Genomic DNA, 23,946 nt, shown 5'->3' with positions numbered 1-23,946 from the left:
CCTCTGCTACTCCCTGACTCACGTACATGCTTGCACGTACTGTCTCGCTCTGTCAGAAAAATAAAATCAGAAAGGAGACACAGCGCTTAGTGAGCCCCTTGGCATTTTGGAGGCAACACAGTCCTCATTTGGGTGTGATGCTCTGGCCAGCTTACCAAGTGACATAGAAAGTTGCTAGTTTTGAGTGGGGCCCAGAGCAGTAAGGCTCCATGCAGGTCCAGGTGCTACTGGGGCACACGGTCCTGTAGATGCCATGGCATGCCAGGTATCTGTGGGGTGCTCTTGGGAGCCACTGGCACACCTCTGTAGGGAGTCACAGGGCCACGGTCCGTGCCTATAGGGTTTCGGAGCAAGGCACCCCCGCCATCCTCTATGGATAACTTCTTTTTTTTTAAGAAACAGTTCTTGGCCTGCTTCTGGGCCTTTGTAGAAACAGAACGCCTGAGCGTGGACAACCAGATTATCGCGCAATCTGATATAGGTGTTGTCTGACCCACTGAGCTGTGAAGTGTGGCATGCACCACAGAACGATTGGGTGCAGGAGATCAGGCTTGAAGCAGGCCCTGAAAGCACAGGTGAGGTCACAGGGACCACACTCCTGCCACACCCCCTCTCTCTCCCCGCCTGCACCTAGGGCACCAGGGCACACTTCCTACATGGGGAGAGCCCCACGGTCAGTTGCCTGAGGAGGAGAATAGTGGGACCTGGGTTACAGATGGTTTCGTGCAATGTGTAGGCATCACCCAGGAACCCTTCAGGCCATGTACCTGGAAAATTCATTGTGCCAAGAAGGCAGTCTTGTGCATAAAGTCTGTTAGCCCACTCTCAGCCTCCTAAGAATGGGCTTTAGGGGGGGAACACACAGCCTGTGCCAGGCCCATTCCCTTGTAGGGATATAGCTTTCCTTGTTACAAGCTCAACCGGGGCTCTTTGTTCTACGGAAACATGCCTGTCAATGGCTTTCAGGCCCCCCCAGCCTCTTGTAGTTGAGACTCTGTTAGGGCGGAGTGGTCCTTGCACTGCAGCATTAGAGGGAAGTATGTAAGCCAGTTGTCCTGCATCAGCTGCCAGGAGCACCTGCTGGCGGTGAGAGACCAGTGTCCACTACTGCAACTCTCTCTTCTGTATGTGAACAAAGCTGAACAAAGCCTGACCATGTTGTGTTCTGTGGTAACTCCAACACCAAGATGACATGGGCAGAAGTGTTTGGAGTTCCTGACAGGTGACCGTCGTGTGGTACTCTACTAAACAGGTTCCTTGGCAGGACATATGGCCAGAGGCTCGGCTGTATACTGATGGACTGTGGCCAATGGTTTGGCTGGATGCGTGGGGAAGGGAAGAAATTCGATTGGTAACTTGATAACAGGGAGGTCTGGGGTAGAAGAATGTGGCTAGATGTCCCACTTCTGTGAGTGGGACAGGAAGCAAAGATGCGTTCCATGAGAACACTCACCAGTGTCTCTTCAGCAGAGGAGGATTGTGATAATTAAGAGGATAGGGTGACCTGTTCTCCGGATCCCAGTCAGCCTGTTTCCCCAGTGTCTCCTGCGGTTGCCCAGTTGGCCCATGAGTAAAGTGGCTGTGGTGACAGAGGCAGAAGCTATGATGGGTCTCAGCAACATGGATGCCAACTCACCGAGGCCAGCTTGGCCATGGCCACTGCCGCATACCCAGTCTGGAGACCAACACTGAATCTGCACTGTGGGCTGTTCAACCAGTTACTTAACCACTTCTTTTTTTTTTCTTTTAATTTTTTTTTTTAATTTTCAGCATAACAGTGTTCATTGTTTTCGTACCACACCCAGTGCTTCATGCAATCCCTGCCCTCTATAATACCCACCACCTGGTACCCCAACCTCCCACACCCCTGCCCCTTTAAAACCCTTCGATTGTTTTTCAGAGTCCATAGTCTCTCATGGTTCACCTCCCCTTCCAATTTCCCCCAACTCTCTTCTCCTTTCTAACTCCCCATGTCCTCCATGATATTTGTTATGCTCCACAAATAAGTGAAACCATATGATAATTGACTCTCTCTGCTTGACTTATTTCACTCAGCATAATCTCTTCCAGTCCCATCCATGTTGCTACAAAAGTTGGGTATTCATCCTTTCTGATGGAGGCATAATACTCCATAGTGTATATGGACCACATCTTCCTTATCCATTCGTCCGTTGAAGGGCATCTTGGTTCTTTCCACAGTGTGGCGACTGTGGCCATTGCTGCTATAAACACTGGGGTACAGATGGCCCTTCTTTTCACTACATCTGTACCTTTGCGGTAAATACCGAGGAGTGCAATAGCAGGGTCATAGGGAAGTTCTCTTTTTAATTTCTTGAGGAATCTCCACACTGTTCTCCAAAGAGGCTGCCCCAACCTGCATTCCCACCAACAGTGGAAGAGGGTTCCCCTTTCTCCAGATCCCCTCCAACACATGTTGTTTCCTGTCTTGCTAATTTTTGCCATTCTAACTGGTGTAAGCTGTTATCTCAATGTGGTTTTAATTTGAATCTCCGTGATGGCTAGTGATGATGAATATTTTTTTATGTGTCTGATAGCTATTTGTATGTCTTCATTGGAGAAGTATCTGTTCATATCTTCTGCCCATTTTTTGATATGCTTGTCTGTTTTGTGTGTGTTGAGTTTGAGGAGGTCTTTATAGATCTTGGATATCAACCTTTTGTCTGTACTGTCATTTGTGAAAATCTTCTCCCATTCCGTGGGTTGCCTCTTTGTTTTGTTTACTGTTTCCTTTGCTGTGCAGAAGCTTTTGATACTGATGAAGTCCCAAAAGTTCATCTTCGCTTTTGTTTCCTTTGCTTTTGGAGACATATCTTGAAAGAAGTTGCTATGGCTGATATCAAAGAGCCTACTGCCTATGTTCTCCTCTAGGATTCTGACACTGAGGTCTTTTATCCATTTTGAGTTTATCTTTGTGTACGGTGTAAGAGAATGGTCGAGTTTCATTCTTCTACATATAGCTGCCCAGTTTTCCAAGCACCATTTATTGAAGAGACTGTCTTTTTTCCACTGTATATTTTTTCCTGTTTTGTTGAAGATTAATTAACCATAGAGTTGAGAGTCCATATCTGGGCTCTCTACTCTGTTCCACTGGTCTATGTGTCTGTTTTTATGCCAGTACCATGCTGTCTTGGTGATCACAGCTTTGTAGTAAAGCTTGAAATCAGGTAACGTGATGCCCCCCGTTTTATTTTTGTTTTTCAATATTTCCTTAGCAATTTGGGGTCTCTTCTGATTCCGTACAAATTTTTGGACTGTTTGCTCCAGCTCTTTGAAGAATACCGGTAGAATTTTGATCGGAATAGCTTTAAAAGTATAGATTTCTCTAGGCAGTATAGACATTTTAACAATGTTTATTCTTCCGATCCAAGAGCTTGGATACTTGACCACTTCTTATGGTGAACCTCTTGAATGTGGCAGGCCGCTTGTGCTCTGGTTTCAACACTTTAACTATAGCATGCCATGGTCCTGATCTTTTTATGTTTATCTTTCTGGGGGCAGGAGCTGGGGCCTCTGTTGAGCTTGAATGTGCACATTCATACCTTTCATCAGATTTCATCAACCATTGTTTCCTCAAAGGAGTGTTGTGTCCTCTCTCTTTCATCCATCTAGGATTTCTACAATGCATTTGTAGATGTTTGCTGGAGTCCCACAGTCCCTTTAAGCTCTCTTCATTTTTCTTCCTTCTTTTTTCTTTCTTTCCTCAGACTGGGCAGTTTCAAAGGTGTTACCTTCAAGTTCACTGATTCTCTGTTCTCCCTGCTCAAATATGCTATTTAATCTCTCTGGTCAGTATTTCATTTCAGTTATTGTTATTTTTCAGCTCTAGAATTTGCTTCCTTTTCATAATTTCTGTCTTTTTACTGATGTTGTTATTTTATTCAGACATTTTTTTTCTGATCTTTCAGTTATTTGTTATGTTCCTTTAGCTTGTTGAACACATTTTAAGATTTTGGTGTAACATCTTTAACTAGTTAATTAAAATATTAGAGGTTCCTCAGACACGGGAATGGGCTTTATGAATGGGCCATATGTCCTCTTTCTTTGTATGTTTTGTAATTGTTTTATTGAGAACTACACATTCTATTATGTTGTGGTAAGTCTGTTATGGACTAAGTATTTGTGTCCCTGAAATTAATATGTTGAGGTCACCCCTCGGTGTGATGGTGTTAGGAGGCAGTGCCTTTGGGAAGTGATTAGGGTTAGATAAGGTCACGAGAGTGGAGCCCCCACAGTGGCATAAGAGGAAGGGGCTGGAAGTCTCTCTCTGCTGTGTAAGGACACAAAAAGGCAGCCATCACCAAGCCAAGGGAGAGATCTCTCTCCCAAAACTGAGTCTGTTGGCCCTCCAATCTTGAACTTCGCAGCCTCCATAACTGAGAAATCAGGCTGTTGGTCAGGCCATGATGTGTGCTACTTGTTACAGCAGCCTGAGCTGACTTTTTCCATCTGGAACCCTAATTTTCCTACTCCTTGGGGATCAGTGGTCTTTGCTTATTGAGGGTCGGGGTGGACTTTTGTGTCCTTTCCAAACTGTGCTTGCAAACCATGTCTCTCTTGTGTGTGGTCATTGAAGTTTCTCTTCCTTTGTCTCTCTCCATTCAGCTAGTGGACTGACAAAGATGTTCTTAGACACCTGCCTTCTGTGAGGGGAGAAGGAAATAGGTCTTGCCCCCTTGAATCTATATGGCTGGAAAGCTGCCTCAGTCCGTGGTAGTTGAGACCTCTCTGCTGACCTCCCCACGGTCACAACCCAAAGCAGCCAGAGGGCCCCATTGACATCTAGATAACAAATTTGTTTATATACGCTAAAACTCTGGGGTATACATGTCCTACTTTCTGGTATTCCATATCTCTCTCTAAATGAAACGAACACAAGTTGGTAACCTGGTTTTGATATTAGGAGTTGGCTGGAATCTAGTTGTGATTACTTTGGTTGTATTTGCACTGCTGTGTGTGAGTAAGCAGTGTGGCCTTGGTGTCACATGTTGGAGGGTGGCACTCTTGAGTGACTGTTTGACTTCATGGTTGAGCCCGATGTAGCCCAGCACTTTGAGGATGTTTTCCACTGTCTTCCTCGTGTATGTTAGTGCTAAGTTGGGTAGGATTGTGGCTGCTGGTTTCGCCCATCCTAGATACACAATGTTTTATTCTGAGGTGTCTTTGTAGACTTTGTACAACAGTCTTCTCATTTATATACCATAAAACTTACTTGTTGTATGTGAACGAGTCAGTGATTTTTAGTAAATTTACAGAGTTGTGCAGACTTCACTGTAGTCCAATTTTAGGACCTCTCCGTCACTCCCAAAAGTTGCCTCGAGCCCTTTAGCAGTCACTCTGTCCTCATCCTGCCCAGGGCACCACTGATCTACTCTTTGTGCATAGCCTTGTCTCTTCTAGAGAGTTTGCATAAGGATCATGTCTTTGGTGGGCTCTGTGCCCAGCATGGGGCTTGAACTCACAACTCTGAAGTTAAGAGTCACATGCTCTGTTGACTGAGCCAGCCAGGCATCCTGCTGCTCTGTGTTTCTGGCTAATACTCTGTTGTCTGATGGATCACATTTTATTTATCCGTCGACCAGTTTGGACAGGTGATTTGCTGTCTCGGCTTTGCTGCTGTTAGGAGTAGAGCTGCTGTGGATGTTTGTTTTCATCTCCCTTGGGAGGGAAATTGCTGGGTCTCCTCAGCATTTCAAGAAACTGACCAGTTTTCCTAAGTGGTTGCACTAGTTTACATCCCCACCAGTAATGTGTGAGGGCTCTGGTTTCCCCACAACCTCACAACACTTTTTCTCGTCTGTCTTTTCCGTTGTAACCCTCCTAGTGGGTGTGAGGTAGCATCTCACTGGGGGGTTTGACTTCCATTTTCCTCACGATAACAAGTATCTTCTCATACACTTTTTTCCATGCGTATGATTTGTTTTCAGTCTTTGACCATCTTTTATGTGCTTGTGTTTTTATTATGGAGTTTGTAAGAGTTTTTTGGGTTTTTTTTTTTTTAATATTTTTATTTATTTATTTATTTGAAAGACAGAGATCACAAGTAGGCAGAGAAGCTAGTCAGAGAGAGGAGGAAGCAGGCTCCCCACTGAGCAGAGAGCCTGATGTGGGGCTCGATCCCAGGACTCTGGGATCATGACCTAGGCCGAAGGCAGAGGCTTTAACCCACTGAGCCACCCAGGTGCCCCGTAAGAGTTTTTTATATATTCTGTAAGAAGTCCTTTTATTGGATATATGATTTGAGAATATTGTTTGCTTTCTGTGGATTATCATCTTATTTTTTTTTAAGATTTCTTTATTTATTTTAGACCTGTAGTGAGGAGGGACAAAGGAGGAAAGACAGAATCTCAGGCAGATTCTCCACTGAGCACAGAGGTATGAACCCCAGGGGCTCAGTCCCATGACCCTGAGATCATGATCAAGAGTTGAAATCAAGAATTGGATGCTTAACCAACTGTGCCACCCAGGTGCCCCCATTTTACTTTCTTGAAGATATTCTTTGAAGCAGAAAATTTTAATTTTTTTTCTCCAAGGAATCCAGCACAATTTATTTTTGAACTAAATAGGACAGATTGAGTGAAAGAAAGTTTTATCCTCAACTTTCCCAATAGACATTTTCTCCTCAGACTGCATGTTAACAATTTTAAGTCCCATCAATGGCCTTCATGATATTCACAAAAGATGTACAAAGTGTGTCATTTGGTTGAAGAGTCAGGTTTGAAAATAATAATCTGTCCACTTCTAGTGCGTCAGATTTTTTTAAAGTATTCTCTCTGCCAAATGTAGGGTTTGAAGTCATAACTCCGAGATCAAGAGTCACATGCTCTGTGGACTGAGCCGTCCAGGTACTCCACTTTGCTTTAGAACAGCTTTCAAAACATGTTAGGATGCTCCCAGCTCATAACTGTTCATTTTTTATTCCTAAAATAACTTAGAGCAAGAGAATCATTTACTTTGTACATGTTAAAAAACAGAATTCCTCCCCCATCTCCTGTGTTCCTTGTGGGAAAAACTGGTCCATCCTGACAGACGAGGTGTCTGTGTCCTATTCTGGCTTCTCTGTTTTAAGTGACCAGAGAAAATGCTTTGTTGTTTTTATTTTGGCTTCAGCATAAGAGTACCAAGTGTCCCTTTCTTACTCATGTTCTTGATACGGCATGCAACACTGATCTTCTGCATTCAAGCAGTGAGCATTTCAGAGCTTTGCAGTTGCCTCCTTCACACACTGCCAAGCAGACTTCCCTCCCTGGAGCATGGTTCGACTGTGACAGATTACCATGGCAGACGTGCACCTGGTCCCTGTTTTTGGCCACATCCTCAGCTCCTCCTCGGGATGCCAGAGTCCCAGGGCCTGACCGCCTCCCCTGCTTATGGCTCAAGCCTGCCTGGGTGCCAGCCTAAAGGATTTAAAGTTTTACGAGGTCCAGTGTATCTGACTTTCTTTGATCATTTGCCTTTGGTGTCATGTCTGCTTCACTGCATGGTCCAAACTTTAGCTTTTCTGTTAAGGTCTGTGATCTACTTGGAGTTCACGGCATGAGAAATGGGCTGAACTTCTTTTCTTTGTATGTGGATATCCAGTGGTCTCAGCAGTATTTCAGTTCAGTGCTTCCCTGGTGAGCTGTCTTGTCATCCTTGCTCTTGGCCAGCTGACCCTCCGCATGAAGGTTTGCTTCTAGACTGATCCATCTGTCTGACCTTGTGACAGCACCACACCAGCTTCATGTCCAGAGCTTTGTAGTAGGGTTTGCACACAGGTGGTGGGGTCCACCAGCTCTGTTCTTTTTCAGAACCATTCTGGCTCTTCCGGGTCCCTTGCATTTCTTATGAACTTTAGGGTTCACTGGCCAGCTTCTGCACGGGAGCCAGCTAGGAGTCTGACAGAAAGTGGACTCAACGTGGAACAGTTTTGCCATCCTGGCGATATAATTATTAGTGTGGTGTGAAAACACTGACATCTGCTGCTCTATTTTTGTGTTACTTGTTCCCTCTGTTGTTTTTTTCCTTCCCCCCACCCACCTCCTACAGGTTACCTGAATATTATCTCAGAACTCCATGGTGACTTCCGTGCACTGTCCCCAGTGTGCCTCACACAGACCCTTCGCCAGTCACTCTAGGTACTATGTTGTATACGTGCAGTTGGGCACAGTGTGCTGGCGTTGACGTGTAACTGGCCAGTGCTGTGTAGGAACCTAACCTGTCTTTATGTCTCTAACTTACAGACGATTTGTGGGAATCCCGTAGGGTGATTATCTTAACTTGGTGTACCTATTTGAGAACCACTTTTACATATTTTAGCCAGCTCAAGAGAAAAAGTGAGTGTATTTTAGTTCCCTGTATATTTACTCTATTTCTCTACCCTCCTTCCTGATGTTCCAGAATTGCTAGCTACCCTTTCCAGTTCCTTTCTGATTCGACAACTTCTTCAAGGCATTCTTTCAGGGCAGACCTGCTAGCAGCAGTTTCTTTGTGGGTTTTCTTCCTCTGAGAGTAACTCAATTTCCTCTTTATTCCTGAAGAAAAGTTTCACTCAGTGTGGATTTTTGAACTGACAGTTCTTTTCTTTGAGCACTAAAAACCACTGTGCCACTTCCTTCTGGCTCCATGGTTTCTGACAAGAAGTGTGCTGTCATTCGATTTAGTTTTCTCCTGTAGGTGAGGTCTCTCACACCACTGTCAAGATCTTTTCTTTGTTTGTTTAACATAAAATGTCATAGTGATTTCTTTGGTATGCTGTGTGGGTCTGATTAGTGTATTTTGATCCTACGGGCTTATGTATTTCTGCCTAATTTGGGAAATAGTCACCCAATATTTGTTTTAGTACTTTTCCAGCTTGTAGTCTTTCTCTTCTGCTGGAGTGCTGGTGATTTGAATGTTCAGTCTTTTGTTTTGGACCCTTGGGTTTGTTCTCATTGTTGTTTTTAGTGTTTTCTCTCTGCTGTTCTCTTCTTTGACCTTTAATCTCATGGATTCTTTTATCTTTCATCTCTAGCTGCAGTCTCCCATCGACCCATTTTTTGTATCAGTAATTGTATTTCTAAGTTCAAAAATTCTCAGATACTTTACTGTGTCTTCTGTTTCTCTGCTAAGACTGTGGTTTAATTTATTTCCAACATGTCCATAATTGCTTGTGGAAATACTTTTCTGATGGTGCTTTAGAATCCCTGTCTAGTAATCCCATCAGTTTCATCTTGGCTTTGGCATTTGCTTGTATTTTTTATTTAAGAGGAACATTTCCTGGTTCTTGGCGGGGTGATTCTTCATTGTATCCTGGACAACTCTGGGTCTTTGTTTAGTTTTCCCTGATGATGCCCTGGGAGTAAGAAGCTGATTCCTCTTAGGGCACCTGGGTGGCTCTGTGGGTTCAACTTCCAACTCTTGATCTCAGCTCAGGCCGTGACCTCAGGGTGGTGTGATCATGCCCCATGTTGGTTGAGATTCTCTCTCTCCTTCCCCTCTCGCCTTCTGTCTTCCAGAAAAAAGAAAGAAAGAAAAACACTGATTCCTCTTACTGCCATGTGAGGGCAAGAGACCCAATTCCCCACTTGGCCCTAGTTTGTACCTTACAGTAGTTACAGACACCTGTCACTGCTGGCTGGGGGTGGGATTTCACTTCCCTGCACCTGTACCCTGGCTGGGAGAATTAGGGTGGGGTCTTGTTACTGGCCCCCTCTACTGAGCCGGTACAGTTTCCCTTGTTACCTGTGACTCCTCACATACGTTTTCAGACACTGCTCCAATTAGGGGAAAGCACACTACAGGACAGCTCACTGAGGGAGGACGTCCATGCCCTGCCTTTTTTTAACTAAGTATCATTGACACGCAATGTTGTATTAGTTTCAGGTGTTGTATTAGATTTGACTGGTGAATGTTGTGCCCAGCACAAGCGTAGCTACCATCTGTGTTGGTATTACAGTATCATTGACCATATTCCTTAGGCTATACCTTTTACCTCCATGATTTATTTGCTCCATACTGGAAGCCTGTACCACCCTCTCCCCCAACCCTGCCCTCTGGCAACCATCCCTTCTCTATTTATGGGTCTGTTTCTGCTCTTTGATTATTCTTTTGCTTAGGTGTTTAGATTCTACATGTAAGTGAAGTCATGTAGCGTTAGTCTTTCTCTGTCTTATTTCACTTTGCATAATACCGTCTAGCTCCATCCACAACGGAGTCTTGCAAATGGCAAGACTTCATTCTTTTTTGTGGCTGAGTAATAGTCCCTGGTGTGTGTGTGTGTGCGTGTGTGTGTGTCCTCTTCATTATCCATTCATCAGTGGAGAGACCCTTGGGTTGCCTCCATATTTTGGCTACTATAAATAATGCTGAAGTAGACACAGATATCTTTATCACTAGTGTTTTTATTTTTGGGTAAATACCCAGTACTGGAATTATTGGATCATATGGTAATTCTATTTTTAATTTTTGAGGAACCTCCTTACCGTTTTCCAGAGTGGTTGCACCAATTTGCATTCCCACCAACAGTGCATGAGGGTTCCCCTTTCTCTGCATGCTCACCAACTCCTGTTTTCTCCTGTGTTGTTAATTTTAGCCATTCCATATCTTAATGTGGTTTTGATTTGTATTTCCTTATGATGAGTGATGTTGAGATATTTTGGTGTGTCTTTTGGCCACATGGATGTTGTCTTTGAAAAAATGCCTATTCAGATCTTATGCCCATTTTTTAATTGGGTTGTTTGTATGTTTTGGTTATGAGTTATATATCTTTTGCATATTAACCCCTTCTCAGATGTATCATTTGCAAATATCTTTTTCTATTCAGAAGACTACTTTTTTGTTTTGTAAGTGATTTCCTTCACTGTGCAGAAGCTTTTTATTTTGATGTAGTCGCAATAGTTTGTTTTCACTTTTGTTTCCATTGCCTCAGGAGACATATCTGTAAGTATGGTACTAAGGCCGATGTCAATGTGATTTTACTGTATATGTTTTCTTTTAGGAGTTTTATGGATTCAAGTCTCCGTTTAATCCATTAATCCATTGGGAGGTAATGTTTGTGTCTGGTATAAGAAGGGGTCCTGTTTCATTCTTTTGCATGTGGCTGTTTTCACACCATTTGTTGAATTTGTTGAGACTGTCCTGTTGTCTATTCTTGACTCCTTTGTCACAGATTAACTGACCGCATAAGTGTGGGTGTATTTCCGGGCTCTCTGGTCTGTTCCTTTGATCTGCATGTCCGTTTTTGTGCCAGTACCATGCTGTTACGATTACTACAACTTGGTCATAAGTCCTGAAATCTAGGATTGTGATACCTCCAGCTTTGTTCTTATTTCTGAAGATCACTTTGGCTAGTTGAGGTCTTTCGTCATTCCATACAAATTTTAGTATTATTTGTTCAGTTCTGTGAAAAAAATGTTCTGGTATTTTGATAAGGATTGCATCAAAATGTCTGTTGCTTTGGGTAATGTGGACTTTTTAGCAGTATTAATTATTGCCATCCGTGAGCATGGTATGTATTTCCATTTGTTTGTGTCTTCAGTTTTTGTTTTTGTTTTCAGAATACAAGTCTTTCACTTCCTTGGTTCAAATTATCTGTAAGGTATTTTTGGAATATTCGTAAATGGGATTTTTTCCAAATTTCTCTTGCTGCCACTTCGTTATGGGTATTTATTTTTTTTTAAGAGTTTATTTATTTATTTGATAGACAGAGATCACAAGTAGGCAGAGAGGCAGGCAGAAGGAGAGAAGGAAGCAGGCTCCCTGCTGAGCAGAAAGCCAGATGTGGGGCTCGATCCCAGGACCCTGAGATCATGACCTGAGCGGAAGGCAGAGGCTTAACCCACTGGGCCACTCAGGCGCCCGGGTATTTATAGTCGTAAACTACTTCTTGCTGCAGTTTTGGAAGGTTGGGTGTTTGGAGTACTTTATCTGTTTCATGTAAGTTGTCCTATTTCTTGGTGTGAAGTTGGATATGATATCCCCTTATTTCAGGTGCTAAAGAATCTATGGTAATGCCTTTTTTGTTCCTGATATTGGTAATATGCAGTTTCTTTGTTTTATTCTTTTTTTTTTTTTAAGATTTTATTTGTTTATTTAATGGAGACCAAGAGAGCACAAGCAGGGGGAGGGGCAGAGGGAGAGAGAGAAACAGACTTCCTGCTGAGCAGGGAGCCTAATGCGGGGCTCAATCCCAGGACCCTGAGATCACAACGTGAGCCGAACGCAGAGGCTTAACCAACTGAGCCACCCAGGCGTCCCTCTTTGTTTTATTCTTGATCATTTCTTGTAAGGGTTTACTTTTTAAAAATAACTTCAAAAAACCATCTTTGGGCTCTGTTAATATTTTCTTTTTTCTGTTTTCAATTTCATTGATTTCTGCTTTTCTGTTCTACTTTGGGTTTAATTTATAACTTTTTGGATCAGAAGCGTAAATCACTGATTTTAACCCTTTCTAAGACATTTTCAGATGCATGCATTAAGAGCTACAAATTTTCCTCATGACTGCACTGTTTGCATCCTGCCATTTCCTACATAAGGTTTTGTTTCATTCATTCCATTTTGTTTCATTCACTTTTCCAATTCCCTTTATTTAGAATTATGCTTAATCTCCAGATATTTGAGGAATTTGTATTAGTCTTTTGTCATTAATTTCAGATTTCATTTCTTTGGGGACAGTATGCTCTGTAGAGTTTCAGACCTTGGAATTTATTGAAATTAAATAATTTTTTCTTTTTTCTGAAAGTACTTTAAAAGAGAGTGCATTCAGTGGTTGGATAATGTTCAGTAAACACCAGGCTGAGTGAATTGAATAGTGTTTATGTTCTTACTAGTCATTTTTGTCTTCTTGCTATATTAATTATGGAGAAAATTTGTTAAAGTCTACAACTGTGATTGTCTATTTCTCCTTATAATTTTGTTAATTTTTGATCAGTGCATTTAGGAGTTTTGTTAGATATACATGTCTAGCACTAAGTTTTTTTGTCAAATTGACTTTCTTATTGTGTGTTGTCTGTCTTTTTCCCTGGTAACACGCTCTGTCTGAGAGCTTTCTTTTGGCACAATGTATCTCCCCCCGCCCGCCCCCGTCCCCAGTGTTTTTGATGTTTCTGTGTCCTTATGTTTCACAGTTTCTAATGTGAAAAAGATGCCGCTGTATGTTGTTGGTTTTTTCTTTGATCCAGGCTGACAATCTGCCTTTAAATTAGAGGATTTCATCTATTTATATGTACCATAATTACTAATATGGTGGAGTCTAACCTCACCCTCTTGAATTTTATTTTCTGCTTATGCCATTTGATCTGTGTTCCTTTGCTCTTTCTTTTCTGCTTCCATTTTCTTGCTACGAGGTAGATCTCTTGGTATTCGTGGATATTTCACAGTGGTCCATCAGTGCGGTAGCCACTAGCCACAGGTACTTTGGTTGAAAATTCAGTCCCCCCTTATGTCAGTCACACCCGGGTGCCTGTAGACCCATGTGCTTGTTACCACATCGAACAAAACAGGTTACTGCAGATTATTTTCAGTCAGAATTTCCCAGAGTCCGATGTGAAAAGGGCAGCATTCTAGTCAGAAGACGTGTGTTCCCGTTGTGTTTACTGCTTATGGGCTTGTGTCTGTAACCCTAAGAGACGCTGCTCTTAGCCTCAGTTTTCTTTTCTGAAACAGGCAGAGTGCTTCCTGCTCTTCTGCTTCGTGGGTTGCTTGTGGAAAAGAACACTATAAAAAGGCTAACTGCTTTATAAAGGCTACAGTGGTTCTCAAGAAAACATTAACACTCAGTTCACTGTGTTTCTATGTTTTGTTTGGGCTTTTAGGTTGCTGACAGAGCTGGAGTCCCCTTCTTGGTGGCCCTTTAGCTCCAAGCTTTGGAAGATGCCGGCAGAATCGAAGCCCAAGAAAGGCACCGCAACGGCTGGTCCCAAAGCTCTTGGAAAAGAAGGGGTGGTGGTCCGAATTCCTGCTGTTGTCTCCCAGGGGACTGGGTGTCATGTTAAAGCAGGAAGTCTCACCCTCCTTGTGTCGGGGTTGGAAATCCATGACTCAAGCTCTTTGCTCATGCACAGATTTGAAAGAGAAGATATAGATGACATTAAGGTTCACACGCCTTATGAAATTAGCATTCGCCAGCGGTTCATTGGGAAGCCAGACATAGCTTATCGCCTAATATCCGCCAGGATGCCAGAGGCTCTCCCCATTTTGGAGGTGCAGTTCAGCCAGAAGATGGAGTTGTTAGAAGGCGCCTTGATGCCCAAAAGTGCCAGAATGTCTTCCCTAGCAGAGAAGGGCTGCACCGTCTGGCAGGCGGGTGAGTGAGTTCCGGCCCGGCTCGGCCTGTGCACTAGTCTCCAAGGTCGAGGTTGGACACAGCGCATGCCTGCAGTGCACCACTGACTGTCCATTGTTTGTAAATGAAGACCCTGCAGATCTTTCTCCCTAGTCCCAAAGCTCTGGTGTGTCTCACACCTGAGGGCTGGATAGGTTGTGCCTGAGGTTGGCAGGGTTTGGTGGCCCTTTCAGAACAGAGGAAGGCTCCACATGAGGCTTTCCTCCTTTCACCATGGGACTTGCTGGCACCGACCTGCCCACCCTGGTGGGCGTCCAGTCCCTCCACCCCTGAGCGCAGCATCAGAGTCATCCCGGCCCACCTTCCAGGGACTTGTTTGCAAATCAGTCTCTGAAAACTGCGGCATAGTTTCTTTGGGTCTGCAGGTCTTCTCCTGTCCCTCCAAGTCTCTCTGTGGGGAGCATGGAGCTGGGCAGTTGCAGCAGGGGTCCTGGGTTCAGGGTCCCAGCCCAGGGTCGTCTGACATCCCGGGTTTGCCATCTGGATGCTGTCAGGTGGCATCTCGTTCATGTGTGTTCTCATATGATTGACGGTGACATGGAGAGTCTGATGCTGCTTACTTGTTTTCGGGCATCATGAGTTTTCTCTGTGGATTGCCTTGTCTGTGTTTGTTTTCTGCTCTGCTGTTGCTTGGTTTCCTGGCTCTGTAGGAGTCCCTGCCATGCTGTAGCTGTGCGTCCCGTTAGCTTCGGAAGCTACCTGTCCCTCTGCCAGATTGTCATTCTCCATGACAGAAATCCTTACCTGGGTAAATTCCCCGTCAGCTTGTTTTGTGCCCAGCCTGAGAAATCACAGAGTCACAGAATACCCTATTTTCTGCTACTGTCCCAGGTGACCTTGTGTCTGTGTTACCGTGATCCTGCTAAGAGGCCAGTAGTCCTTCCTTATTAACTCTGATTGCTGGATGCCTGTTACAGGAGGAGTATGTTTATGACTGTTCTAGGTTCTTTTTGCTCTGAAGTGATTGTTTTTCAGTGCTAATGTGTAACCTGGTTCCCTAACACATACATATTTTTATGTTATTCTACATGACTTCGTGTTTCAAGAGAAATGTACCTGAAAATAGATGTGGTCCCATAAGCACCAAAGTATCAAAAGTGTTAGTGTACTAATATAATTTCGTGGCATTTCCAGATTTTTCTCTGGCCCTTTTCTCAAGGCAGCACTGGGCAGCCCATAAAGGGGCTGAGAAGGGTGGGCAGTTGCAGTGAGCCTGAGAGAGGCCTCAGGCAGGACATTGTCTGCCCTTACCCTCCTGTTTCTCTGGGAGGGGCCTGGGTCATGAGGAGCCCCAGGGCTGGTAGCGCCTCCAGCCATTCATTCTGCCAGTGCTTATGGGGAACTCCCTGGGCCAGGCACTCACCATCCTGTTCTCTCAGAGCTCTAGCACATTCGTGGGTGGTTCCAGAGAGAGGACACGGCACAGAGTGTCACGAGACAGTTGGCAGGGGAAGCACATACCATACAGGGGAGAAGAGGCTGGCTGGGCCCGCTCTGACCCTGCGTGTCCAGGTGCAGACAGGGAGGGAGGGTGGAAGGTACATGCCAGGACTGTGGTCCCCCGGCAGGAAGCCAGGTGAGTGCAGGTTCCCCAGAGCCTGCCGTTGGGAAGGGCACACGGGCTGCACGTCTTCCTCCTCGGGGAGAGCACAGACAGCCTCCCTCATGAAAGGTCAGCCAGTGCTGGGCCCTCACCACATCCTCAGACACCTTCCCAGCAGGACCTGGACTGGGAATATGTGGCCTCACCCATCACTGTCACAGACCACGGTATGTGTGCAGAGGGAACGGGACCACATTGTGATGACAGATGGGTGTTCACCCTGGTGCTCACTTGAGCCTCGGGGGCGGGAGCAGGGGGAGTTCCCACAGTGTGTCTTGTTTACGTGGACCGAGAGGTGCTATCTTCCCTCGGTGAGGCACCCTGCCTCCAGAGTATGGGGGTGCTTGTGGGGGAGGAGGGGAAGCAGGGAGGAGTCCAACACGTGGGACAGTGTCCCGCTTGCCAAGGGCTCCGCGGGAGGTCTGGGCAGGCCCTCTCTGTCTCCCCTACTGCTCTTTGCCAGCACCGGTGTTTTCCCTCTCCCACGCTGGAAAACAGGCCGTGGAGGTGGAAACCATGACTTGACTTCTCAGAAACAGATGCCTCTCCTCCAGAAGCCGGTTGGGTAGAATGCATGGCCAGCAGGTGGCAGTGTTGCCACGGGACCCGGGTTTGCCTTGAGTCAGTATCTAGAGAACTTTCCAGAGACCTCCAGTCCTGCGTGGTGGAGGTGGATCGGCCAGGGTCAGGCGCCAGGGTCTCCTGGGCTTCGGGGGCTGGGAATGACACTGGTGGACTGCATCCACCCTGGGGAAAAGCAGTGGAAAATGGCTGTTTGTGTGTATATAGCACCTTTAAAGTAGGGTCTTTTCAGGCTTGGGGACAAGCTGGGAGGATGGTCCCCTGCAGCTGCCTTCCTCTCTGGCACAGCTAGCAAGTCTGTCCACGATCTCTCCAGATCCCCCCGTGCTTGCTGTCCCAGGACCCTCGTCTGGACTCATGTGACCTGTGGCAGCTCCCTGAGCTCTCCTTGTTTTGAGGGTCTCAGCAGTTTGCAGGAGTTGTGCTGAAGTTTTATAGACTGTCTCTCAGTCTGTGTTTCATGTTGTCTCAGGGTCCTGGCATGACAGATTTTAGGAAGAAGACTTCACAGCATGGCCCGTGCGTAGCATTTTATGGTCTTTTTGGTACTTATTTTTGTCTTTGTTGTTTGCCAACTGCCGCCTTGGAGAGAAACCTTCTCTGACCACCTCATTTAAGAGGCAACACTCGCCCTCTGGTGGTCTGCCACACTTTCACGCTGGGACATGTACTCTCTGGACTGGACCCAGCTGGTCTCCTGATGACCACCTCTTCAGTACCCAGAACAGCCCCTGGCATCAGGAGCACTCACATCTATGTCACAGTAATACACGTTGGGGACACTGTCATTTAAGACTTGGGCTTCAAGTGGTAGAGTTCCAATCCCAGGACACAGACACCACGCTGACCACAGACAGGCCCCCCCACCCATGTGGTCACTAGGACACGGACATCACGCTGACCTCAGGCAGACCTCCCCCTCCCACCCGTGTGGTCACTAGGACACGGACATCATGCTGACCACAGGCAGACCCCCCCTTCCACCTGTGTGGTCACTAGGACACAGACACCATGCTGACCACAGACCCTCCCTGTGTGGTCACTAGGACATAGACCCCCATGCTGACCACTGACAGACCCCCCCGCAACTGTGTGGTCACTAGGACACAGACACCACGCTGACCTCTCACAGACCACTCCTGGCCCCTGTGGACCTTTGGGGGCTGTCGGTTCTCACCCACTTGATTTTCCGAGGACTCTTGCTTGGGTCCAAGATACATTTGCCGAGGGCTTTACTTTCACTCTGCTGAGTAGGCTTGCCCTCTCTGTTACCTTCCTGCAGTGTTGAGGGCTTGGGCACTTGGGATTTTGTGGAAGGGCTTCCCACCCCAGTTCTCTAATCTTCTGGGTCCATCCCTGGGTAAGGTAGGCATTTCCTTCCCTGTGTCATGGATGGGGCTTTTGGGTCCCAGGGACAAGGGGGAAGATGGGCCCGTGAACAGACAGGCTTTTGGGTGAGGGTGGGCTGGGGAGTTCTTGCTCAGATGCAGACCTGTCCATAAAGGACACTGGCATCTGCAGATGCCCCTGCTAGCCCAGCTGTTGTTCCCAGGAAATGAGATCATGCGTAAGTCCCCTTGCAGCTTGAACACTTTGTGCTGATTGTGTTTGACTGTGATCATTAGTGGCTCTAGAGACAGAAACCATCTTAATCAATGTTTTCAGAAGATAGCTCACAGCGTTGAACTGAGTCGGTGACTCAGGTCTCAATACAGAGTACCAGGGGTGCCAAGCTCCGTGCCAGGTGTCATCCTGCTGGCCATGAAAGATACTGTGACTCAGTGTATTCCAGGAAGAAAAATTCTCTGTTTGGGCTTTCTGCTTAAGTAAAACCTATTCCATTAAATATTCAAAGAAATATTAGCATGTCCCTCCGGAAGATAGCTCTGGGTCTTGGAATGGAAAGCACAGCAGTGCTAAAGGGACCCAGGGCCAGGCCCACATGTGAGTCAGATGTGGGCCTTGGTCTCAGAAAAGCAGTGCGGTACCAAGCACGTTAATATCAAAGTTGCGCAAGTGGAATGATGGCAGGACAGATGAGGGAAGGTTGTCACTCATAGAGACACAGTCACACTTGTGCTAGGGGCTGACTGTGTATGTGATGTGTGCAGATGAGGAGCAGGGCGGGCAGGGCCCTGGGGGCCAGGGACGGAGTGGCAGTGGGCCAGGGACAGAGAACCAGTGGACTGGGGACAGGGTGCCAGAGACAGAGGGCCAGTGGACCACGAACAGGGTGCCAGGGACAGAGGACCAGGGGGCTTGCTTGGGACAGGGTGCCGGGGACAGGGCACTAGCAGGCCGTGGATGGGGAGCTAGGGATGGGGACCGGGGATGGTGTGTGAGCCTCCAAGGATGGGGCTGCCAGGCTGGCTGGAGCAGGAGTCCAGGAGCCTGGGGAGTAGAAAGCTGGGAAGGGGAGAGCCAAGGCCTAGTAGGGAGGTGGAACCAGCGTTTGTCATCACATTAGCACCAAGGACTGGTTAACATCGTGGGCATGGGTTGGCCTTTTCTTGAGGCTAATAATAGCTGGTAGTTCACGTCTGCGTTTGCTATTTCTGCCATCATGTCTTCCAGCTCACTCTGACGGTTTCAGAAAAGTGCTTGTCATTATGTAACGTTTTAGGTAGTGACATTTAGATCCCATGAGGCTGAACAGTGCTGATTTGCATGCTGCAGAAAGTTCCTTGCTAATTAAAAGCCGTTAGGGAGCGGGACTCGGACAGAGCTTTGAGGTTTAGAACACAGGTTGTGAGATCAGTTTGCTGGGTTGCGATCAGCTTTTATTTTTCTTACAGAAGGACGTAGACAAGCAGACATCCATTGCATGGTGTACAGTAAGGGTTTTTTCTGGCTTCCTGAATACACCTGCGGTGTGGTGGGTCTCTGTAGGCTCTCCCAGGGCGCACACAGAGCAGGGGGGTTTCTACACACAGCTTCCTCCAGCAGAGGCAGGCCGGAACCCGTAGTCCTGCCTCTGCACAGCTCTTGCTCATGCTCCAGTCCCCAAGCTTTCTGCATCGGGCCTAGTCCCTCTTCTGCTCCAGAACCCTGAGAACCCTGTGTCTTCTCGCTCCAGCCTGTGTCTCTCCTGGTCGAGGCCATGCTTTCTTTGCTCAGCTAGGCTGTCTTCAGGGATTACTTTGAGAAATGAGCAGAGCGGGGATATTTCTGTGTGTGCTGGGGATGGCCAGTCTGGCTCCTACTCTTCAGGCCTGGTCCTTCCCCTCCTGATGGTGTGTTCATCACGCAGCTCTGCTCCCTGCTGCCAGGGTCCTGTGGGCCCTCTGGGCCTCCCGTTGCTCAGGAGCAGAGAAGTGCTCAGAGGAGCTGGTCTGGCCTCTGGATAGCCATCTGCCTCCCGACATCGCTGTCCATGAATGTGGCTGTGCTGTGTCCTGGGGGGAGGCGCAGGCCCTTCTCTGGGCCCTGTGGTGCCAGGGTTGGGGTTCGAGTCAGCGCTTCAAACAAAGGACGGGTTGCACGCCACGGCAGTCTCCGAGATCTTCTTGGTTATCACCGCATCTCCAGGCTGCCCTTCCACCCCTTGGGGAGCCTGGCCAGGTGCAGGCCCCTGAGTGGGGCCTGGCCATGTGCAGGGCTCTGATGCAGCCCCACATCCATGCAGCCACACAGCCAGTGTGGCTTGGCCCATCCCACTGGCCCTTTCCTGCACTCAGAGAGCCTCAGCACCATGTGGGGGACAAGATGATGCCACAGTTTCCAGCAGGGTGTTCTGTGTGCGTTTCTCCAGGCTCCTACCTATAGCCCTTCCCCCAGAGAAGAGAAATGTCTGCACGCCGATGAAGGCCCTTTCCTGCAAGAGCAGTTATGGAGCCAAACCCAGACTATAGTCTGTGCCCGCAGGGTGTGGAGGCAGCTTGGACAGGGGTCCGAGGGCATGGAGGCAGCCCCTACCCCAGCTCAGCATAGCAGAGCTAAGCCCTGCCAGACCGTGGGTGAGCTGGAAACACTGCGTCTGTCCAGAGAGCCCTGATGGCCTCCCATGGGAAGGTCTGAAAGTTCTCACGTGGTTCACACCTCTGGACGATGTCATTGCCGTTTGGTTTTCCATTTCAGCATCTGGGCTGATGGACCGTGCTGTGCACCGCGAGCCCTGCTTGGCGAGCCAGGAGGCCCAGCTGCTTCCACCGCAGATGAGTGAGCCATTGGTTTCCGAGGGGGATGCCCAGGAGCTAAGACAGGTACTGTGTACTCACAGGGTCACCATGCCCCTGCATGGGGCTCCTTCCTGCCTGCACACAGCTCCCCGCTGCGTGATGCTGGCCCCTCATCAACAGGGCCTGCCGTGTGCCCACCCGCTTTGTTCTCCTCTCTGGAGCTGGAGAACATAGAGCAAGAACGGTGCCCAGTAGAAGCTCCTGTGTTTCCTGGCATGCACATGCAGTCAGCCTATGGCTGCATCCCCCTTTAGAATGTGTGCATATGCCCATGTACATGTGGGCTGTGAGTGTGGGATATGCAGGCACATGGTGGCTTTCTGTGTGTGTGTGTGTGTGTATGTGTGTGCCGTCCCCGTGTGTGGTAGAGGTACATGTGTGCACATGTGTGTGCTCTGTATATATGCTGTGTCTGTCCATGTGTGTGTTTGTGTGCATACTGTACATGCATCCATGTGCGTATTGTGCAGGTATGTCTGTGTGCATGTTGTGCATGTGTATCCGTGTTTGAGCATGCTGTGCGTATGTCTCCGTGTGTATACTGTGTAATTGTCTACGTGTGTGCTGTGCATGTGTCTGTGTGCGTGCTGTGCATGTTGCATGTCTGTCCGTGTGTGCATGCTATGTCTGTGTCTGTGTGTGTACTGTATGTGTGTATGTCTGTCCATGTGCATGCCGTGCATGCATCCATGTGTGTACCATGCATGCGTCTGTGTATGTCTCTCCATGTGCATGCTGTATATGTCTGTCCATGTGTGAACTGTGTGTGTCTGTGTGTATCTGTCTGCGTGCATGCTGTGCATGTGTGTATGTCAGTCTATGTGCATACTATGCATGTTGCGGGTCTGTCTGTGTGTGAGCATGCTGTGCATGTGTCTATCCATGTGTGTACTGTGCGTGTGTCTGTCTGTATGCATGCTGTGTGTGTTGCATGTCTGTGTGCACGCTGTGGATGTGTCTATCCACATGAGTGTTAAGCATGTGTCTGCGCTATGCATGTGTCTATCCATGTGGGCGCTATGTGTGTGTCCATGTGCATGCTGTGTGTATCCGCATGCATGCTGTGTGTGTCCATGTGTCTATCCATGTGTGTACTGTGCGTGTGTCCATGTGCGTGCTGTGTGTGTTGCGGGCCTGTCGTTGTGTGGGCATGGCTCCACAGGTACACGTAAAACGGAGCATGCTCACTCTCCCAGATCTCTCTCAAGGGCCTGCCAGTGGATTCTTGAGGCTGCTTACCACTTTGTGTCCAGCAAGTAGAAATTTAAACAATGTTTGATAGAACTACTTTTAGGTTCTCTTCAACCTAGGGCTGGATGATTCAGTGCTTTTTCTTTTTCCTTTTCAAGTAATTCTGAAGTAGATGCCTAGACATTGTGTCTCATCACTCACGCATCCTCCGTGCACATCTTTAGAACGTAGAAACTCTTTTTTTTTTAAAGATTTTATTTATTCGACAGACAGATCTCAAGTAGGCAGAGAGGCAGGCAGAGAGAGGAGGAAGCAGGCTCCCCACTGAGCAGAGAGCCCTATGCGGGGCTTGATCCCAGGACCCTGAGATCATGACCTGAGCTGAAGGCAGAGGCTACCCAGGCGCCCCTAGGACGTAGAACTCTTAAAAAGCCCTACGCCATGGTGTGCTTGCCTCAGGTCATTAGACACCAGTCTGGTTCAGGGACATGTGCTGCATGTTTATTGGCTCACAGCCCACTTGAGGCCTGTGCCGGCCACTCAGCGAAGACTGTCTTAGGGTATGGCTTCCCTCTGTCCTTGCCGTTTGCTTCTCGGTGTATTTGTAGGGAAAACTATGTTGTTTCTCCGTTGAGATTTTGGTTTGCCCCTGGTTCCTTGCTCAGGGGTTCTGCAAATCCGGGCTCTACGTGAGGAGGCCCTGTCATCATGGTGCTGCAGACTTCCACCAGGGCACAGGGGGACTGTGTGTCTTCCCACGTTTTTAAAGAAGTCTTCCTGACCTGTCTGCATCAGCATCGCCTCCTTTAAGCTTGGCCCTTTCCTTTCTGGAAAAAAAGCACTCATCTTTGCTATGGGCTATGTTAAATATGCACGATTTGTCACTCTTTCCCCGGTCTAACTTAGTCACTCTGAGTGACGACCCACAAAAACGCTGCTTTCTCGCTGCAGCCTGCAGCTTCTGCAGCTTACTAACCCCAGAACATGTCTTCGGGGCTTGAGAAACCCTCATCCTCTGCAGGAAATGCTCCCCTTCTCCTGAGGGTGGATGCGAGCCAACATGCCTCAGGTTGGTGGGATTGAGGACCCTTTGCCCACCCTTGTGCAAAGGCATCCCATGGCTTTGTGTGGGAGATGTCAGGATTCTCTCTGTAAATTCTGGTGATGGCTGTGCAGTTTGAGAGGGCCCTTGTGTCAAACCGGCCGTCTCTGCCCTAGAAGCTGAGACGGCAGCGGTCGTGATGAAAATACAAGCTGCTATGTCCACGAGAGAGGGACCGTGGGCTCAGCCCTGAGCCTTCTGGTGTCTGTACTGGGCGCAGCAGAGGCCGCAAGTCAGGACACTGAACACAGGCTGGGGAAGTGGTGACCCCTGAGTCGTGGGGTCGGGGAGGGCTGCCACGGGAGAGCAGGGATTCACATCGGCCGCTGCCCGTCCTCCTCCTGCAGGACTGTCCGGCTCGCCCAGAGACTGTCTTCTGGAGGTAAAACACATGTTTCCTATTTAGAGAAGAGTTCTTAGCTGTGCACTTGAAGCTCTAGCATAAGTAGGAATGAGGTAAATTTCTGGGGAAAACAGAAATGCAAGAACCGCGCCCCCCATGTTCAAGCTGTGGTTTCTGTGGTGGATGCCATTACCGTCCTTACGTGGAAGTGGGTCCTGGTGACTTGCCCTGCAGCAGGATGCTGAGAGACACGAACGGCTGTGGTTTCCCCGGGGCCAGTGTGCTCCCTGCCTGTGCCAGCTCCCACCACACAGAGCCCCGGACAGCCGTCATTGCAGCGTCTACCAGCCATGGGGAGGGTGTGCGGTGTCGGCGGCCGGAAAGGAAGTGGATGTGCTGGGATGGGTTTGGCAGAGCGCCCTGAACCCTCTCTGGTCTGATGTGCTGGCCTGTCCTGCCCTAGAGCTGTTGCTGCTGCTTTGTTACGAAATCTGTGTCTGTCCCCTGGTTATGTCGCTCCTATTGCCTCAGGGCATCCCAGTGTCCCCAGCTTCTCTTCCAGACTTTCTCCCCTCACTGCTCTGTCCGGTCCCGCCTCTGCCTTTCCGCACCCCAGACCTGAAGAAA

At 47.8% G+C, this 23,946-nt stretch overlaps 1 protein-coding gene across 3 annotated transcripts in view; it reads left to right on the top strand.

The window, feature by feature from the left end:
* The window catches only part of SNAP47 (synaptosome associated protein 47), a 44,681-nt gene that overhangs the window by 11,344 nt on the left and 9,391 nt on the right, over nucleotides 1–23,946 (top strand). For 2 of the 3 annotated variants that reach the window (XM_059176121.1, XM_059176120.1), the window contains exons 3-4: nucleotides 13,791–14,281; nucleotides 20,583–20,707. In XM_059176121.1, coding sequence (XP_059032104.1) covers nucleotides 13,791–14,281; nucleotides 20,583–20,707 — 616 coding nt within the window. The remainder of the gene's footprint in view (nucleotides 1–13,790; nucleotides 14,282–20,582; nucleotides 20,708–23,946) is intronic. The other variant, XM_059176122.1, reaches the window with a different exon arrangement.

The sequence above is a fragment of the Mustela lutreola genome, chromosome 5, assembly GCF_030435805.1.
Source record: "Mustela lutreola isolate mMusLut2 chromosome 5, mMusLut2.pri, whole genome shotgun sequence".
Classification (NCBI taxonomy): domain Eukaryota; kingdom Metazoa; phylum Chordata; class Mammalia; order Carnivora; family Mustelidae; genus Mustela; species Mustela lutreola.
Note: the sequence above shows the minus strand (reverse complement) of the source record. Positions and strands in the feature narration are given on the sequence as shown.